The following is an 18,041-nucleotide window of genomic DNA, read 5'->3' as shown; positions in this document are numbered from 1 at the left end:
ACCAGGAGAAGCCAAGCAAACACCTGAAGAATAGCTCAGAGGTTAAGACGTGGACTCTGAACGCCAGAGTCGCTGGTTCAAATCTCACCACAGGCCGTCGTCATTCCTTCCACCAAATCCTGTTAAACATGGCACAAAAGAAAACATTTTACTTAACAAAAAAGAAAGATACGTGCAATGAAAACTGCTCGTTTCACTGAGCGTTTAGCTCAACCTTTAAAAATTTGGCTGCAAATCCAAAGACTGACGGTTCAAATCCAGCCTCAGGCAGTGCTTGGGTGTCGTCTCCTCAACGTCCACCAGGTGTCCTTGAAGCATCGGTCTGCTGTGATCGAACTGCAGCATAGCCACGCCAGTGGAAAGCAAAGTGGACCCAGTCATGACGGCAAGGAACAGTAGTGCCATCAAGCTGCAGCACGGTGGCACTGCAACACACATTACTGCCCTGTAATGGTTTCTATAAGAGGAGCCGCGCAGTCCCTGAATACCGCCACTAGAGAAGGTTCTTAATTACCGTACAGCCACTAGAAAATGGGCAAAGATACGTTTCAGTATGGTTACACGTAATTAAAATGTGATTAAAATGATGATCTCACTTACATGTGGATGCTTCACTGAGCATGACGCTGCTGTTTGTTCTGTGTGGCTTTGAAGAAGAAGCAGCTGCTGCCGGACACGTGTACAGATGCGTCAATCAGAGAATCAGAGTATACGCCCACTAGAATACTCTAGACTACACCGCACATCAGCACCAGCTGATCGTCTCATCCTCCCCTCTCTCTTTTGGACGCTCTGATTACCCTAATAATTCATAGGCCACCAAGACATATTTTAATTTTATGGCTGTAAAACTGTCAAAAAATGTGGAATGAGTCAGTCTTTCAGCAGCCCCCCCCTTTTTTCTGGTAGTTTTGAACTTCATTGTGTGTTTATGACCTGTAAAAATGGTTAACCGCCTGTCTACTGGCTCTCGTCTGATGGATTTCTGCAAATGTGTCACTCCGGCCAGTGAGACGAGGAGTTGAGAGAGGGATGGAGTGGAAAGCAGCGGGTGAAAAAAGTTGCTGCCGTTATTTTTACCTTTTTTTTTTTTTTTTTTTCTTTCTTACGTCCTCAAACGCCGACGTTATTTTCTGTAGGTAATGACGTGGGATGTGTTGCACAGGAGGACAATCTACGAGCGAGACAACACAGCGCTGATTGAGGCAGAGTCCTCTGCCAAGAATGTGCACAGTTTCAAACTGTGCCACGAAAGAATATGGAGGAAGGACCTTCGGGCGACTTTAATGACAGAAACAGCCCCTCCTGCTGCGTGCAATCAGCACACATTTGCGGGGGAAAACACACACACACACACACACACACACACACACACACACACACACACACACACACACCGTAACACACGCGTACACACTGTGACAAGGACGAAACAAGATAAAAAAACAAACATCAAAGTTTGACTGAGACAGACGGAAGTTCTGCTTGGAGTGATTCAAACCATTACAGAAGTCTTTGATGATGCCTGCTGCCCGCTTTCATTTCTGCCTGACCTGCACGTGAGCTCCCTCGCACATGAATGGCACTCAGATGACTCAGACAAACGCACTGCGCACGGCTCGCAAAATCACAACCAATTGAGCTAAAGTCCCACGATTGCGTCTAATTTCAGGCCTTTATTTTCTCTTCCCTCTCTGTCGAGTGCGGCCGCGTTCAACAATTAACGACCTTGACAGCATTCACAAAATCACAGCGGAAAAAAAGTTTTTTCCATTTTTTTTTATTGAATAGCAAAATTTTTTAAATGTTTGCTCGACATTTCGTTCTTAACACAACAGCCAATGTCAGCATGCGCAGTATCTGTGTAAATTAAAACTCTATCCATGACCTTATTGTTCGACAACTTAGCATCACACAAACATTTGTGAAATTATTTCGATGCGCACATAAAACGTCATTATGTTTTTGGATTTTCTTCTTGGTTACCGCAGGACATTTAAATCACCACAGTCTCAAATTGATTCCTAAAATACAGTTGTGGAAAACTTTCCAGACACCCTTGCAAACTTTCCCTTTTCAATCCCAAATATTGCCATTAAATATTTGTCTGAGGTTTGTTTCAAAATGACACGCAACCAATTCGAAATCATCTTATCGTTAGTAAGACAAAATAAGGAAACTATACGAACCTCTTCTAGTTCTTACACTCTGGATGTTTTTCCACCACTGTATATGTAAAATACATATTTATATCTGAAAAACAACTGCAAATGTCCACGTGTGACAACATTCTACAGGCCTCTACAGGCCTAACAAAGGACAACGTGAAAAATTAGAAAAGTTTTGGGATTGAGGTGAACCATAGAGAAGAGATTCTGTTCTTCTCCTGCTGAAGAGGAGTGAAAACCGCCCATTAGCATTCATCATGATGTTTGTGTCAGCTGGCCGTGTGGCCCGGCTCGCGTGTCCCCACTGCGTCCGTCCCGGCTCAACGAGCGGGACATTTTCACTATCATTTTCCTTATTGTGCAGGTACACGGGCTCCGTAACAGCTGCACAGTGAAAAGGCCAAGATTACGGTGGAGTGGAGAGACACACGGAGGCTGCATCAGCGTGAGGTATTATCACGGCCCGCATTATCCGGCCATTTGGGCCGCCGTCCCTTTTGAAGTGAAGATGAGGCCCATCGGTGGCGAGACGGCGGCCGGAGCCGCGCTCCCCTTTTGAATAATGACGCATGATTGCGGCGGCGAGGCAGGTGAACAAACATCGCACACTTTTCTGGCTCATTTACATGTGAGGGGAGTTTGCGCTGTGCATCGGCGCCATCGCCATTATGTTTTCCCTGCGTGGGCTGCGGAGGAGAGGAGACTCAAGAACACAAGGAGGAAGGTGAGAGATTCCATTATGAGATGCGAAGTGAAACACGCCGGATCATCATCATCATCATCATCATCATCATCATCATCATCATCACCACGGCTGCGTTTCTTTTCTTACGCGCGGAATGAAATTTCTAAATACAGTGGACGCAAAGGAGTTTATTTGATTTATTGTTCCCTGCAAAGTGGCAAAGTTTAACACACGTCTCACACTAACAAAACGTACACTTCTGCTTTGGTAAATGGTGGCGACTACTACTGTCAGGACTGGTGTCTGGAATCTGTCATCAGAACGAGACGCTGGACTTCCAATGTGACAAGTGGCCACTCGCGGTACTGCAGTCAAAAATCCCAAGAAGCCCCAATAGCATATATTACATCGTACTAAGCTTTGCTTTGTTCCATATTCTGCGCTGAAACAAAACTGGTTTGGGTCCATATAAAAAGGTTCACTGGTATCTGTAGGAAGATTTTTTCAACAATTATCAATGTTGGCCGACGACTTTGTCCAAGTTTTACATTTTGGCCCCACTGTGTTTGAGTCGGACACCCCTGATGCAGGATTTACAACAACAACAGCAACAACAGCAACATTGCAGGCCTCCACTCAGAACTGGCCAGATCGGAGCTGCATCGCCACCCACCACCCTGCTAAGTAAGAAAAAAAACAAACCTTTTTCATTGGCTCAATTTTGATCAGGCATCAAAGCTTCTGATAGGCTGCCGAGGGTTCCTACTGTTGCTAGGATCCCTTTTTTTCTTTCTTTCTTTTGCGAGGGTTCTTGCCATCTCAGAGGCTCAGCAGGAAACATGTAATGAATCATGGATGGTTGATTTTTCTCCAAGCACCCTAATCTGTGATGCAGATGAGCCCAAAGCTCCCCTCCTCTCCCCTCTTCTCTTCTCTATCCCCTGTCTCCACCCTTCCTTCTCTCTCCCGCCACCCCCCCCCCAAACTCCCAAAATCTCAGGATGGGTTCATTAGAAGAAAAAGGAAGAAGAAGAAGAAGAAGAAAAAAATAAAGTTTGAATTTTGAGATCTGGCATTTAAAAATGGTCCTGAGGTTGACATAAAGGAGGAGGGGGAAGGGGAGGGGGAGTTCACAAGCAAAAAGAAAAGGGGTTAAAGGTCAATATCAGTTATTTGTGCAGGGAGAACTGGTGGGAGGCCGACCATGACCCCTCTCGACCTCTGAGATTATTTGTCATGCTGCGACCGGTGAGCTTTGCGCCTCGTCTCCCCCGAGGGGAGGATGTGCATGCGGGGTGTTTGAGCAGAACGCCGCCGTGAATAACATCACAAAAAAACAACAACAACAAGAAAAAGCCCAAACAGTGGGACACCAGCGCAAAAAAACCCCTGAGATTTAATGATCTGCTGCAAGCACACACAGCAAACCTGCCTTCAACTACGACTGTGACTTGTGGCTTGTTATTCTGCATGTTTTTTTTTGTTGTGTTTGTAGAAAGTCGTGGGGGGTTGGCGGGGATAGAAAAAAATAAAAGCCTAATTAAGATTCGCAAAAGGTCATCCATCGTGCCGCGAAAATGTGCCGCCGCCGTGACTTAACAATCGCCGAGGGCATTTTTAATATCTCGCTGCTGCTGCTGCTGCTGCTGCTGCTGCTGCGTGCGGGCGGCTGTTACAAGCCCCGTGGTTTCCTTCTTTTTTTTTTTTTTTCTCCAGCCGACTTATTTATTTTCCGTCCTGTAAAGACCCCAGCTGTTCCTTATAAAGTGGCCAACAGTTAAACTGTGAAATAAATAAATAAAAAGATAAAAATAAAAGACACTTCTGGTGTCGACAGTGAACGTTCCCCGCGGAGGGCAGGACAGTGCAGATGACAGACAATATGGTGCTGCTGCTACTGCTGTTGTTGCTGATGCTGCAGCTGTCGGTGCTACTGATGCTGCTGCCGCCGCCTTAATGCTCCAGAAATCCTATAAAAACCAGTGTAAACTTCCTGTGCTCTTCACTGCCGTGGAGCTTTTTTCTTCTATTCTGCTCATTTTGATGATATATACTTTAAGGCCCAGCTTGTCAACCTGCTATTTCATTGCAGTCCTTAGAGCAGGGGTGTCAAACTCAAGATAAACCGTGGGGCCAAAATGTACAACTTGACCAACACTGACATTTATTTAAAAGAAAACAAAAAAAAAACAAAAAAAAAAACCTTCCTCCAGATAGAACAGATAAAAAGGTTCTTTTCATATGGACCCAAAGACGTTTTGCTTCAACCTGAATATGGAACAAAGCAAAGCTACTATACAAATAAATATCTTCATATTGTACACATGCAAAATTGAATTTCAAATAACAAAACTAATCAAAAAAATATAAAATTCATCAGTAACCTTTTTCCACGGGCTGATAATACATAAAAAAAAACAAAAACCCAATAATAAACCAATGAAGTCATCATAATGTTATACTTCAATGAGCGTCCTGCCCTGATTGACATGCCAAAATACCAGCAGAGCATTCTGGGATTTGCAATAATAGCTGTCACATGGTGCTGTTTAATACCTCGTGGGCCAAATACAATCACACTGCGGGCCAAATTTGGCCCGCGGGCCAGAGTTTGACACCTATGCCTTCGAGTGTTTTGATCATTGCTTTTCGCTCCTCCCTCAGGTTTACTTCCTGCTCGCTGCACCATAAACTGCATCATGCTATTTTCCATCCGTGGCTCTTTAATTAACCTTGTTCCTTCGTGCAAAAGTGCATCCCTTGACAGCGCCGCTCCCCTTTGTCCCCCCCCCTCCCCCGACACCTCACTAAATGCATCCCCCTTCATAATCTCCATGTATACGTGACGCTAATGCCACCTGACACATTTGCTCACCGTCTCTTTATCATTAATAATTATGCGAAAAGGCAGCGGTGGCGTTCATTCGCCCGGCAAAGAGAAAGCAATCAGTTAGTATGCAAATGTACCCCCCCCCCCCCCCCCCCCCGCCTCACCCCAACCACCACCACCACCCAGGGGTCCCAGAGGAGCGCCGGCGATTAGATGTGTGTTGATAAACTCGTTTATGATGAGTGACGGTGAGCCGGATTGAAGTCGCGCTGGTCACACACTCCAGAGAGAGAGAGAGAGAGAGAACACAGCCAAATGCCAGGGTATCCCCCTGATGCATGATGGGACGGCGATGAAATGGGAGCGCAGGAGGAGGGGGACGTGGGGATAAAATGTCACCGTGGCTGCTGTGACTCCATTAGTAACACGGGGAGGGTTGAGGGGTGGGGGGGGGGGGGGGGGGGGAGTCGCGACTCAGCCAGATGTCGTCGCTGACGTCACAGCAGCCCTCAGGTTCACGTTCTGTTGGCTGGTGCAGTCCATCTTTTAGCAGCGATTCGGCGGAAAAAAGGCAGAAAAACAAGCCAATGGCAGGTGAGATGTTTTCAGAGAGGCTCTCCGACGTTTAGAAGCACCTTCACGAGGACCCGGCGGGGGAAACTGACACAGGCTTGTTTCTTCTCGTCATAAGAGAGAAGAGTGCGCGTGTTTTCTACATATCTCATGAGCTATTTTTTCCTGCTATGAGGTGGGTCACCAAAACACTCCATCCATCTGCTCCTGCCTCCTCTGTCAAATTCTCAAACCAATTGTGGCCCCACCAGTCAGAAAGTTTACCCACCCCTGTCTCTACACCACAAATCAGTCCACATTTGTGTGGCTTGTTCGGCATAATCAGTTTTCTTTGGATCAGCGTTCTGACCAGCGGCGGCAGCAGTGGTGGGAGAAGAGCTCCAGTGGCTTGGCGGTGCCAAGTTTAAAAGCTTGTTTGTTTCCGACGACGATCAAAAAGGTAGTCGGGGGGGCTTTGGACGGACATGAGAGGCGCAGCCTCGACAATATCGCTCACAACATCAGCAAAAAACAAAAACAAGGCTTTTCTCTTTGGGAAAAATCCTGGACAGCATCCCAGTCAGTTCTTCCGAGCGAGGAGCAAACACCTCCCAGAGCCTCTGCACAGAGGAGGCGACCTGTTTGTCAGCGTGTTGTGTGTGTTGGCGTTCAAAGGTTTAGCGAGCCACAGGTGGGGCTTGATTTTCTCTCTTGGACAGACACACAGTAAAAGGTACATGGCTTGAAAATTAAGTGGCTACCTCCTCTTCTTCCTCCTCTTCTTCTTCTTCTTCCTGCAAAAAGTGCCTCTTGCTGTAGTTTTGGTTTCAAGATTCAGGATTCAAGAAGTTTACTTGTCACATGCTCATAGGATGTGCAGTGAAACGTTAAAGTGGCAACGCTTACCAGATATCGTGCAAACAGCAAAAAACAACGTGTGCAGTAAAGAAAGAGCAGCAGGAAAAGTCTAGCTAACACTATGTACAACCAAAACATTCACACCATTCACAAAGGCACTGCCAGTGGGGGGCTGGGTGAGGTTGTTCCACCACAAATTACTCAATCTTCAGAAAAATAATCTTTGCTCTCTACCAGTCTGTGGATTCTTTCCCTCATGACACGTCATGTTGTCATCACTTCCTGTTTTATTTTGAAAGACTGTTCCTCCCTTTGTTTCTTCTTCTGCCTTTTGTGATTTTCACCTGTGTCTCGTCCCGACCCTAGTTCTTCTCACCTGTGTTCTCCTGCCCTATTGCGCCAACAGTCCATGTGTTGCTTCGTCTGTGTGAGTAGTTCATGGTTCTCCGTCTCAGGTTCCCTTGGTTTGGTTTTTGTTCTCATGTTCAAGTTGAGGTTCAAGTTTAGAGTTTTGGAAAGTATCCAGCTCTCTTTCGCACCTGCATCGTCGTGATTTTTTTTTTTTTTGCATTAGGGTCCTTCCACTTGCACCAAACCTTTCCCAAAGATTCCCACAATCCACCAAAACTTCCATCATTCCAACCTTACCAATAGACACGTCAAGCGCTCCCGCCTCGGAGTCGTTGCTCCGGTGGAAAAGGGATCCCACGGAGCAGCAGCTCGGAGCTGTTGGCCGCTTTTAGTGCCCCAGACCTTTTTAAGATTGCATGAATTTACAAGTGTGTCAGAGGGAGCGGGAGCCAACCGTGATCACAATGAAGCACAGAGAGATGATCAAAGGGTGGGCAGCGGCTCTGAGGCTCGCCCAGGCCTCTGGCTGCAAGGGCCTACTTGACGTTCTTGGCTGCCGCTCTAAAGAACCTGCACTTGGTGTGTGTTTTTAATCTGCTTGTTCCAGTGCCGGGGATCAGCTGTCAGATGGCTTCTTTCTTTTTTTCTTCTCCTTTTTAAACCAACACATGAATGACATGACAAATGAAACTCTCGTTAATCAGTGTTCTCTCTCTCTTTCCCTTTCTTCTCGCGCTTGTGAACTCTCCTGTTTCCCGACCCTGTGAGGTTCTACAGCCTGGTTGTGTTTGCCAGCTTTTTTTTTCTTCCCCGCCACCATCAGACAGCCACTTCCCGACTTTATTCCGTCCACATCCCGGCGCCGGCGCTTGGGAAACAAACAGAGAGATTGGCTGATTTTGATGGATCTCACTCCAAATACTTATCCGGGCTTAAGCGGTAATTTAGAAATCCCTAAATTAAAAATCACTTTGAGTTAAACCGGGTGCCCAAAGAGACGCACAGTGTCTAATTTTGTGACTTTTTTTTTTTTCCGGGTCGCATTAATCCGTCCAAATGGGAGCTGACATGGTATTGTAGGCTAGCGAGACACCTCGGGAAGCAATTACCATGAATACATTTTCTAATAAACTTGTACCCATCAGATGATAAGCAATTAAACACGCGTAATTATGGTTTCCATATAGTAATTTCTAAGCTGATTAGGTTTGTGTGCTTTACAACCTGAATGGTGGGGGTGGGGGAGGGTATTAATAGGGCTTTGCCATGGTGCTCCTGGTTAGTGGCTCATCAGCGAGTCACATGCAAATGAGGCCTCAGGAAGCGCATGAAGCCTCATTTCTGGCTATTACAGCTGTCGCAGGAGGGCGGGACTTGTCAACGTGCACGCACGCACACACACGCATGCATATAAGCTCGTGCCAAATGGATGCATAGATTGCTCAAAGGTGGGAAATAGGTGTGTTTGCAGCCGTGCGCTCCTTCAACTCCAAGTCGGCATAAAAAAGAAAGACTTTGCTGCCGCCGCTAACAAGGCGCCCTTCGAAAAAAAGATAACGTCCTCATTAGGAGCAAATGAATGAGCGTCTCGCTCTCTTATCAGATCCAAAGTATTTAATTTAAAACAAATCTGGACTTGCCAGGTTGTGAAAAATGCCTCCGGCTGATGTTTATCCCCCTACAGCGTCGCACTTTGCTCTTAATTACACATTAACATTTATCACTGTGGAATTATTAGGCGGTGAGACCCATTAGTCTCTCGCCTTCTTTCTTTTTGTATCTGTCCCCCCCGCCCCTTTTGCATGTGTCACGCAGGAAGATAAACACGAATTGAGAGTGTAATTCAGCAACAGATTCGATATCTCATCGCGTGTAACATGAAGAAAGGCTTCGCCTCTCACTACAGATGACGGATTAGTTTAATTTAGGGACTCGTTAAGTCGTCATGATTACATATTTTCAGACACACAAGTCAGATGAGACGGTGATTGACGGTGCAAAAATATTTTTCTTAGCGCTGTTGTTTTGCCGCTTGTCATAATTCAGTCATGATTAAAACGACCGAAACAAACAAATGACTTCAGTCTGCTGTGAACGAAGCAACACTCACATGCAACTTTGTGAAAATGAATTTAAATGATTGGCAAAAAGAGTGGCTCTTAGGATCAATAGAGCTCGGTGAAAAAAAGAACAATAACCAACAATTGGCTCCCAATTTGAACCGTTTGGAATGAAATTGGCCGTTTAACTGTTGTTCTCTTTGGTTGAACCTCAAGGACCAAACAATGACTGAAGTCAAAGAATCTGGATATTTAGAGGCTATTTTCTTGAAGGAATAAACTAAATACAATTCAAACTAAGATTACAACCCTCTGATTCATTAATGTGAAGTATTTAATTTGAGGCAAGCGTTAGATGTGCAAAGGCATACGAGTGGTGCTGTGGTAAAGACCTTCGGAGGAGTGTGACTGGGCCTCCCTTGCGGTGATATTGCGCGAGGACCTGCAATACTTGACTGATTTCATTTCAAATCCCAGCCACTCCGGCCTCTGACAGCTGCTGAACCAAACATTTAATCTTGCCAAAGTCTCCCAGACAGAAAGCCTCGGGGAGGGATGATACATCTTTCTCTCGGTGGCGACTCCAAGCGAGCGGACGGACGGGAGACGGGGAGCAAAAACACCGGACCAGAGGAGGAGAATAATCCGTTCTGATTTATTAACAACCTGAATGATACTCTTCACACAAAATATATAGTTCTCATTGAGGCTCTCGGCATACATTTCATATTTCGGCACTATATCCATGAAAGTATTTGTCGTCTCTACAGTACAGAGAGGATATAATCTGTCATATTGCACAAAATATCACAATATACCAGTGGAGTGGAGGGACAAACTAAATGAGCAACAATCTCAATAATATAAGTTCTGCTTAAGTATATCGTCTGGTCACTACGGGGTGGGCGGGGGGGGGTATACTATACAGTGACGGGTTACTATCTCAGTTGGTATATTTCTATGACGCTAAATATGAACAGAGACGAGGATGTAAACAGTTAATGGTGCAAACTGGTTGGGATGGAGCTGCGACGAGGAAAAACATCTGATATGTTGTGAGAACCGTGACGTGTGAGGCGGGAGCACACGGAATACACACACACACACACACACACACACACACACACACACACACACACACACACACACACACACTCGCTCTCTCTCTCTCTCTCTCTCTCTCTCTCACACACACACACACACACACACACACACACACACACACACACACACACACACACACACACACACACACACGTGTGGCTGTAGCTATATATATATATATGTATCTATATGTATGTCTTTTGCTTCAGATCACAGAGTAGAAGAAAAAAAGATGCAATCCATGATATCAATATTCTCATTGAGGTATAACCTGTACAATATTATGGCAAGACTTTGTGTGATATCAACCTACGACGCACTTTAGCCATTTTTGATATGCACCCATTCATCGCTGCTCCCTTTTCTCCCCGACTACAGTTTGTCTTTCATCTTCATTGTTTCCCCACTCTTTTCGTTAAGACAGCAGATTTTGGAACAAAGAAATGAAAAGAAGTAAAACAAGTCAAAAATAAAAAGAATCATCACTTGACATCACGCTAACAGCTTGTCAGTGGCACTAAAACGGTATGTCAGGAACAACACCACAGTTAGCTGAGAGGGCCCGGCTTCATATCGACGCCGGTCTCCGCCTCAGATCGCGCTCGCTGACGCTAAAACGGCAAATCTGAGGCGAGATCTCTGCCCATATGGATCCGGGTGCGACACCCCGGCACGACATTCATAAGTAATACGGTATATATAGAGGCGAGGGAGAGGCAGAGACGAGGAAGAGAGAGAGAGAGAGAGAGAGAGAGAGAGAGAGAGAGAGAGAGAGATGCCAGACTGGAGTGGGAAGAGAGAAATTAGCCAGCAGAGAGGACGAGGAGGTGGAGGAGGGAGGGGGAGGAAGAAGAAGGTGGAGGCGGAGGAGGAGGTGGGTGAGGTGGGAGGCCGTTCACTGAGGAAGAGCTTTCAGGATGGCGTTCACCTCCTCTGCCACGGCCGTCAGCACAAACTCAAACTGCTCCTGAGGAGGTGGTAGTCGGAGGAGATACAGAAGAGAGAGAAAAAGAGGGGGAGAGAAAGAGAGACGAAGGGAGGGAGGGAGACAGAGAGAGAAAGGAAGAGGGAAGGATAGGAGGGGGAGGAAGAGAGGGGAAAAAGAGGGAGGGAGGGAGGGAAAGAAAAAAATAAAGTTAAGTGCACGACCAACGACTGAAGGACCCCGACGCGACCTCACGGTGCCTGAGTGCTCGCCACTGGCCGCCCAGGTGCGTCTGAAAATAGAGCCTCCGAGTCAGAGCGTCTCCTCGGCCTTCTCCTCTTCTGATGCCTGTGTGCACGTTTGCACATGCTCCTGTTTGTGCGTCTGACTCACTCACTCACTCACTCAAGGTCCCGCAGGAGCACAAAAAGGGAGCTGATTGATGTTTGCGCCCACCGGACCTGCTGGGGTGTTTTTTTTATACCCCCTCCCCTCCAGCCTCTAGGGGTCTTCTCTCTCTCAACAGAGGAAGAGAGTCTGAAACTGAGAGAGTCTGCAGGAGTTTGGAGGTGGAGCCGCCTTCAGATGCGTCAACACACCATCAGTCTGCTGCCTCAGTCTGGGGCAGCCTGAGGGGAGGAGCCATTGATTCAGAGGAGCCACTGGTGGCCAAGCCACTCACTCTGCACCTTAGATTAGGTGCAGTCATTAAGCTTTATTAAGCTTTATATGATTAAGGTTAAGGTGATTAAATATACATCAACATCTACAGTATCCATCTATCTCTCTATATTACATATATATGATTAATGTTGGTGATATCTATATATCTATCTATATAGAAAACTGATTAGTCTTTGTAACAATTTTTGCACCGGATTGCTGAAACTATGTGCTGTTTTTTTTGAAGTAGCTGTGGCCAGACAGATGTGGATATATAAATATATATATAAGTGTTTGTGTGTGTGTGTGTGTGTATTGACGTGCTCCGATGCAGCGCTGGAGCTTGGAAAAATACACAACAAACAAACATGCAAGTCCACTCGTCTATATTTATTCTACCGCTCCTCCTCCTGCGCCCCCTGGTTGTTCCAGGTACAGCTGCAGTTCAGTGCACTGCCACCGGGGGGAGATAAATCTCCGCCTGGAAGGTGAGAGCAGGCAGGTGGTGGTGATGGTGGCAAGTGAGAGGTACAACCCCCCACCCCCCTCCTTCGTGCTGTAATTACTGCACGGCTCACATCTGTCAGGAGCCGTAACAAGAAATAAAAATGTATATATGTGAGGAAATTAGGTTTCTTTTTGCGGTCTCAGCCCTAATAAATAAGGAGTGGCAGCGTTGGGGTGTGAGGGGGGAAATAGAGGGTAATTGGGTGTTCAATTTGGCAAAATTTTGCACATCATTACAGTCTTATTCCTGCGCAGAGGCAGCACAGAGGCCCCCAAATGAATGGAAAACTCTGATATAATTTCACTCTGCCACGTCGAGGAACGCTGAGAGTTCCTGCGCAGAGCCGGGGCCATTAAAGCGCCATTAATGCGGCAGACAGAAAACGCGGGAGTCTGTTAGCAGGCGGCGTCCGTAAATATTGCCGCCCACCGACCGCCCGAGGTTTATTATATATATATATATATATATTTTTTTTTTTTATTATTCCCGGCTAACAGGGAGGAAGAAATAAAAGAGGCGTGTGGAGGGGAGGCACGCAGGGAATACGTTGTTCGGAACGCGCTTTGAGGTGACGGCGGCCCTGCTGAGACTTAAATGTTGAAAAAAACAACAACAAAAAAAAACAAAGACTCTACATCATTACGCTGCAAGGATGAATGTGAATCAGTGGTCTAGTCTAAGTAAGTGACACGCAGGTATGCGCAGTAGAACCACTAGAAAAGGTTCCCAATTACCGTACAACCGCTAAAAAATAAGCAAAGGTACGTATCGGTATGTTTTTGTGTGACACAATGTTCACTTTTCCATTTAAAAATGTGATTTAAAGGATGTTTTATGTTCTGATGTGTTTCAGAGTTGGCCTTTTCTTTAGCGCCAGAAAATGTATTTGTGTTAGCTTCAGTTTTTGCATTGGATTGCTGAAACTCTGTGTGTGTTGTTGATCTTTTCATGACAATGTTCACTTTTCCCTTTCAAAATGTGATTTAAAGGGTGTTTTATGTTCGGATGTGTGAGAGTCGGCCGCTGCCTTTTATCAGCCATCTAGAATTGAAGGCATTTGTGATGCACATCTTTCCTCCGCCACTCTTGCATTTGTAAAAAAGAACTGAAGCAAAACTAAAGACTTCACAAAGTCTCATTTATCCTGCAAGACGCTACTTATTTGTCACATCCTGAGGCTCCGAATCGATCACACCACTGCCCCCCCCCCCCCCCCCCCCCCCTCCCGATTGTGATTGTGCGCGCGTGAGGTCGACAATCGTGTGTTTGATTGAGTGGAGCTCCTCCTGTCCCCCCCTCCCCCCTCCCCCCACCCTCTCCATCTGAAAGCCGGGGGACCTTACCTTTGTCTGGACCATGCCAGCTCTCTGGTCTCTCAAGTGCTCCAGGGTAGCGGCAATATCAATCTCTTTAGCACCTGCAACAGAGCGAAAATTGGAGCGAGTTCAAAGCGGCCCGAGTAATCCAGCTCACATCTGTCAATCTCTCCTCGACGCCGCGGCTCCCTTTGGAGCAGCACCGCCATTGAAAATTATTACATTCATCCCTGGAAAGACTTGGACGGGAGCCACACACTGTTTTCCCGATAAAATATGCAGGAGGAGGATATTTATTGAGGGGCGGGGGGGTGTCGGCAGGAGCTTTGCTGGATTGAATCTTGTTTTTTTTTTTTTTTTTTTAAATAATAACAATAAAATAATAATGACAAGAAAATGTGACTATCTCTGACTGTCAAGTAAGCAAATCCCCCTTGATAGTGATTTGCAGGCTGCTGCTGACGAGCTGATGCAACAGTTGCCTGCTTTCCTCAGCGGTCAGCTGCCGCCGTCGAGTTAAATCTGTTGTCTGATGTTGATCTGGAAATCTGATTTCCACTTTCAGATCTCTGGATCTCAAGGAGCCCGCCTGAAACCAACGGAGGCAGCAAACGCCAGACTCTCAAGATTTTTTTTCCACTTTCTCCCTCTGTCTGTCTGTCTGTCTCTGTCTCTCTTTCTCTCACGGAAAAGGCGAAGAAAAGGAAGAAAAGGGCACGGGGGGGGGGGGGGGCGCAAGCGAGAATGTATGTGCGATTGTGAGAGTGTAAAAGGGGGATTTAATGCAGCTGGACTTAGCGTCCAAAGTGCTCCAGAGCACCGACTCAGACTTTCATGTCTGAGTAGGGCTGGATTCCAAAGTAAAGCTGAAGAGGGGCTACAGGGAGAAAGGGAGCGAGAGAGAGAGAGAGAAAAAAAACCTTTGAAGAGCAAGATTACGTTCATTTTTTTAAATTTTTTTTTTACTTCTTCATACACTGGAAGCGGTGGCAGCAAACAAAAGGTTAAAAAAAGAGAGAACTGGTGGCACCTTTCATCTCCATCGACCACGGTGGCCATTGTGTGACAGTTCCAGTTCTCGTTCCTGTTTTACAGGCAACTGAACCCCCCCCCCCGCCCCCCCACCTGCCCCTCCCACCCCTCCCCCATCTAAGGTGGCCGTCCACCTGGCCTGCTCCGCCGGGCCCGTAACGCACCGGGCTGCGCTGAGAGCGAGAGTAAGGGTCAGAGGGCAAAGGTCAAGGGTCAGAGGGCGAAGGTCAGAGGGCAGGTTGAGCTTTAATTGTGATGCGAGGCAGCTCCAGCGCCACAAAGGATGCAGACTTTTAAATGTGCGAGGGGGGGGGGGTGTTCCTTCCCCCCCGCACATTATTCCCCCCATTTTTTTGGGGGGGAATAATTGGTTACATCGTGTCAGCGTAACCCTGCATTTTAAAAAAACATGTTTTTACGCAAATCAACAGGGCTTAGAGCGACGCTTATTTGGATTTTCTTGGCGAGGTGTCAACCTGACAGAATAATTTCTGCACTGGGTCCGATCGGAGTTGTGCTCATGTGTCTCATCAAACCAGGATGCTTTCATCTCACATCAGAAGCTCCTGTGATGAAGGTGAAAAATAATTTTAAAGTGCGCCGGTTGTTCCTATTAAATATTGAATATCGATTAAAACCACTGGAGCGACCAGTCCAAACTCAGATTTTTGTCGGGGTGTCTTTTGCCTTTAAACATTCCAATTTCCATTCATGCGCTATCTAAATTCATGTTGCAGCTGCGGCCGCAGGCCAGTGTGGCGGCGGCGGCCTAAACAGATAATTACTGATGCGCTTTCATTCTCCTTCTCTCGGCCTCCTCTTTGTTCCGCTCCCTCCACTCGCTCCGTGCGCAGCCCCTGTCTTCGCTGCCTCTTCAGGCCCCGGGAAAGTCACCCTCTAATGCATCCCCGAGACCCCTCGGCAGCGGCGGCGGCGGGGGGAAAAAAAAATAAAAGAGAGAGGCTCGGGCGTTGCCGGGGCAACACTTGAACGCGGGCGGGCGGGCGGGCGGGCTGAGTGAAAGAGAAGCCATTGATCGTTACCTTTTGCCATCTTATTGAGGACCATGTCAATCAGGATGTAAGTCCCACTCCTGCCAGCTCCGTCGCTGCAGAGTCAGAGAGAGACGATGAGGTGGAGGAGGAGGGGGGAGAGAGGGGAGGGGAGGGAGGGAGATCATTAAGGTGGCAGAGTGAAGCTTTAATCTCTGAGTGTTTTCTCTTACACAGAAACAAATTGCTCATTTACATCTACTGGGAGGGAGAACGAGGAGTGTATTTAAACCCGGGGAAGGAGGCGCTGCCTTGGTGCGCTGCAGAGCTGATATTACACATCAACTTACAGTCGTGGGGGAGGGATGGGTGGGTGGATCGATCATCATGTTCAATATTCATGATTTAAGAAAAAACAACCTGTTTATGTGACGTCCCCATCGCCGCGTCCGTCTCAGACCTTTGCACGCGAGTGCATGTGTGGTCTGGAGACTCGTCGCTCTATTGGGGGGAGAAGGGGGCAACGGTTTCTGAGGCACTTGGGGGAGGAGATGGGGTGGTGGTGGTGGGGGGGGGGGAGACAAAGGCTTCTAAATGAATGCACCTCAGGAGCAGAGAAGAGGTTGAGAGGCCAGGGGCGGTTCCAGGAACAGCTTTTGGAGGGCCTTTGCTTTGCCATTACTCCAGAGATAGTCTTATATAAAAAAAAAAATAGAAGCCCTTCCTTTGTGCCCGCCGGCCATTCAGCCGCTCTGCATGTTAATTGCAAACAAGGCGTGCACATCTCTCTAATAAAGGCCAGGCCAATAAAACAGCAGAGCCGGGGCCCGAGCGCCGCTGCTTCATTAATCCACCGCAAGACACTCGGGCTCCCTCAGAGAGGAGGAGGAGGAGGAGGAGGGAGGAGGGAGGAGGAAAAAGAGGAGAAGGAGTAAGAGAAGGAGGAGGAGGGGCCGGTGGAGGAGGAGGAGAAGTAGAAAGTGGAGAGATGGAGGAAAAGGAGGAGGAGGAGGTGAAGGGGGGAGAAGAAGGAGGAGGAGGATGAAGGGGGAAGGAGGAGTACAAGGAGGATGAGGACGATGAAGAAGAGGAAGAGGAGGAGGGGAGGAGTGGCCGGCCGCCTGGGCCCCGACACGCACGACTCACCAGGATGTAACTATTAAAAGTGGTGGGAACAGACAGATACCTGCGCCTCCAACACAGGCCAATCAGCAGCCAGTTAACTACGTCCCACCAAATGGGAAATGGGAAAGTCAGGCCTCAGCGGCCGACGAGCCCACAGCGGAATAAACAGCAGCTCCAGTGGAGCCGCGTGCGCTAAATGGACTGAAGAGGGTTTTTAAAATAAACAGCCAGGGCCTCCACCGACATGCTGGCTGCCGAGAATAATCCCCGTCCCATATTAACGCTGCCGAAGGGTGTGTGTGTGTGTGTGTGTGTGTGTGTGTGTGTGTACTTACCTGCAGTGAACGATTATCGGGCAAGATCGACCCCTGTAGCACTTGTTAACCTTTCTGCAATAAAAACAAAGAAGAAGAAGAGGAAGAAGAAGAAGAAGAAGAGAAAATTGGACGTTATTGCAAAGTCGGGCGCGAGAAGCGTCGCAGGAAACAAATGAGGGAAAAAAATACCCCAAAAAATCAGAATGAATTAAAGACAGCGGTTGCGTCCATCAGTCACTCCAAGGACAGCGCGGCAGAGGAGGAGACGCGCGTCGCGACTCCTCCAAGCAAAACTGAGCATCGCTTCCAGCCGCGTTATTGGGACGTGTGGGCTTGACGGATGCGCGCCGGTGCCATGTTGTGATTGCCGGCTGCCTACGCATTAACCCCGGCCAATTATGAGTGTTACACACCACCGGCGCACCGAAGGCCAACCAGGCTATTCACACCCGGCTGTTGCCATGGAAACTGACTACATTTGAGAGCTCGCCTCGTTCTTTTCCCTCTCCTCCACCCCCCCCCGTTACCTTTCGCCAGTGACACAAAAATACATCT

The 18,041-nt window shown here is 47.5% G+C and overlaps 1 protein-coding gene and 1 long non-coding RNA gene across 6 annotated transcripts in view; both read right to left on the bottom strand.

The window, feature by feature from the left end:
• Window positions 1–349: 349 nt before the first annotated feature.
• The window catches only part of ptprn2 (protein tyrosine phosphatase receptor type N2), a 115,907-nt gene continuing 98,215 nt past the window's right edge, over window positions 350–18,041 (bottom strand). Inside the window, exons 19-23 of one of the 5 annotated variants that reach the window (XM_076047465.1) lie at window positions 17,505–17,558; window positions 16,096–16,160; window positions 14,048–14,121; window positions 7,742–7,846; window positions 7,264–7,632 (exon numbers count right to left, since the gene is read on the bottom strand). In XM_076047465.1, coding sequence (XP_075903580.1) covers window positions 7,597–7,632; window positions 7,742–7,846; window positions 14,048–14,121; window positions 16,096–16,160; window positions 17,505–17,558 — 334 coding nt within the window. In that variant the 3' untranslated portion in view covers window positions 7,264–7,596. The other 4 variants (XM_076047469.1, XM_076047466.1, XM_076047468.1 and 1 more) reach the window with 4 other exon arrangements.
• Window positions 9,450–11,365, bottom strand: LOC142902432 (uncharacterized). The gene is made up of 2 exons (XR_012929088.1): window positions 10,746–11,365; window positions 9,450–10,688 (listed from the first exon to the last, which is right to left on the bottom strand). It is a non-coding gene; the product is annotated as an uncharacterized LOC142902432 (long non-coding RNA).

This window comes from Nelusetta ayraudi, unplaced genomic scaffold, assembly GCF_046127955.1.
Source record: "Nelusetta ayraudi isolate G7.1 ecotype Tasmania unplaced genomic scaffold, CSIRO-AGI_Nayr_v1 ptg000094l, whole genome shotgun sequence".
Classification (NCBI taxonomy): domain Eukaryota; kingdom Metazoa; phylum Chordata; class Actinopteri; order Tetraodontiformes; family Monacanthidae; genus Nelusetta; species Nelusetta ayraudi.
The sequence above is the reverse complement of the archived record's forward strand: the minus strand, read 5'-3'. Positions and strand labels throughout refer to the sequence as shown.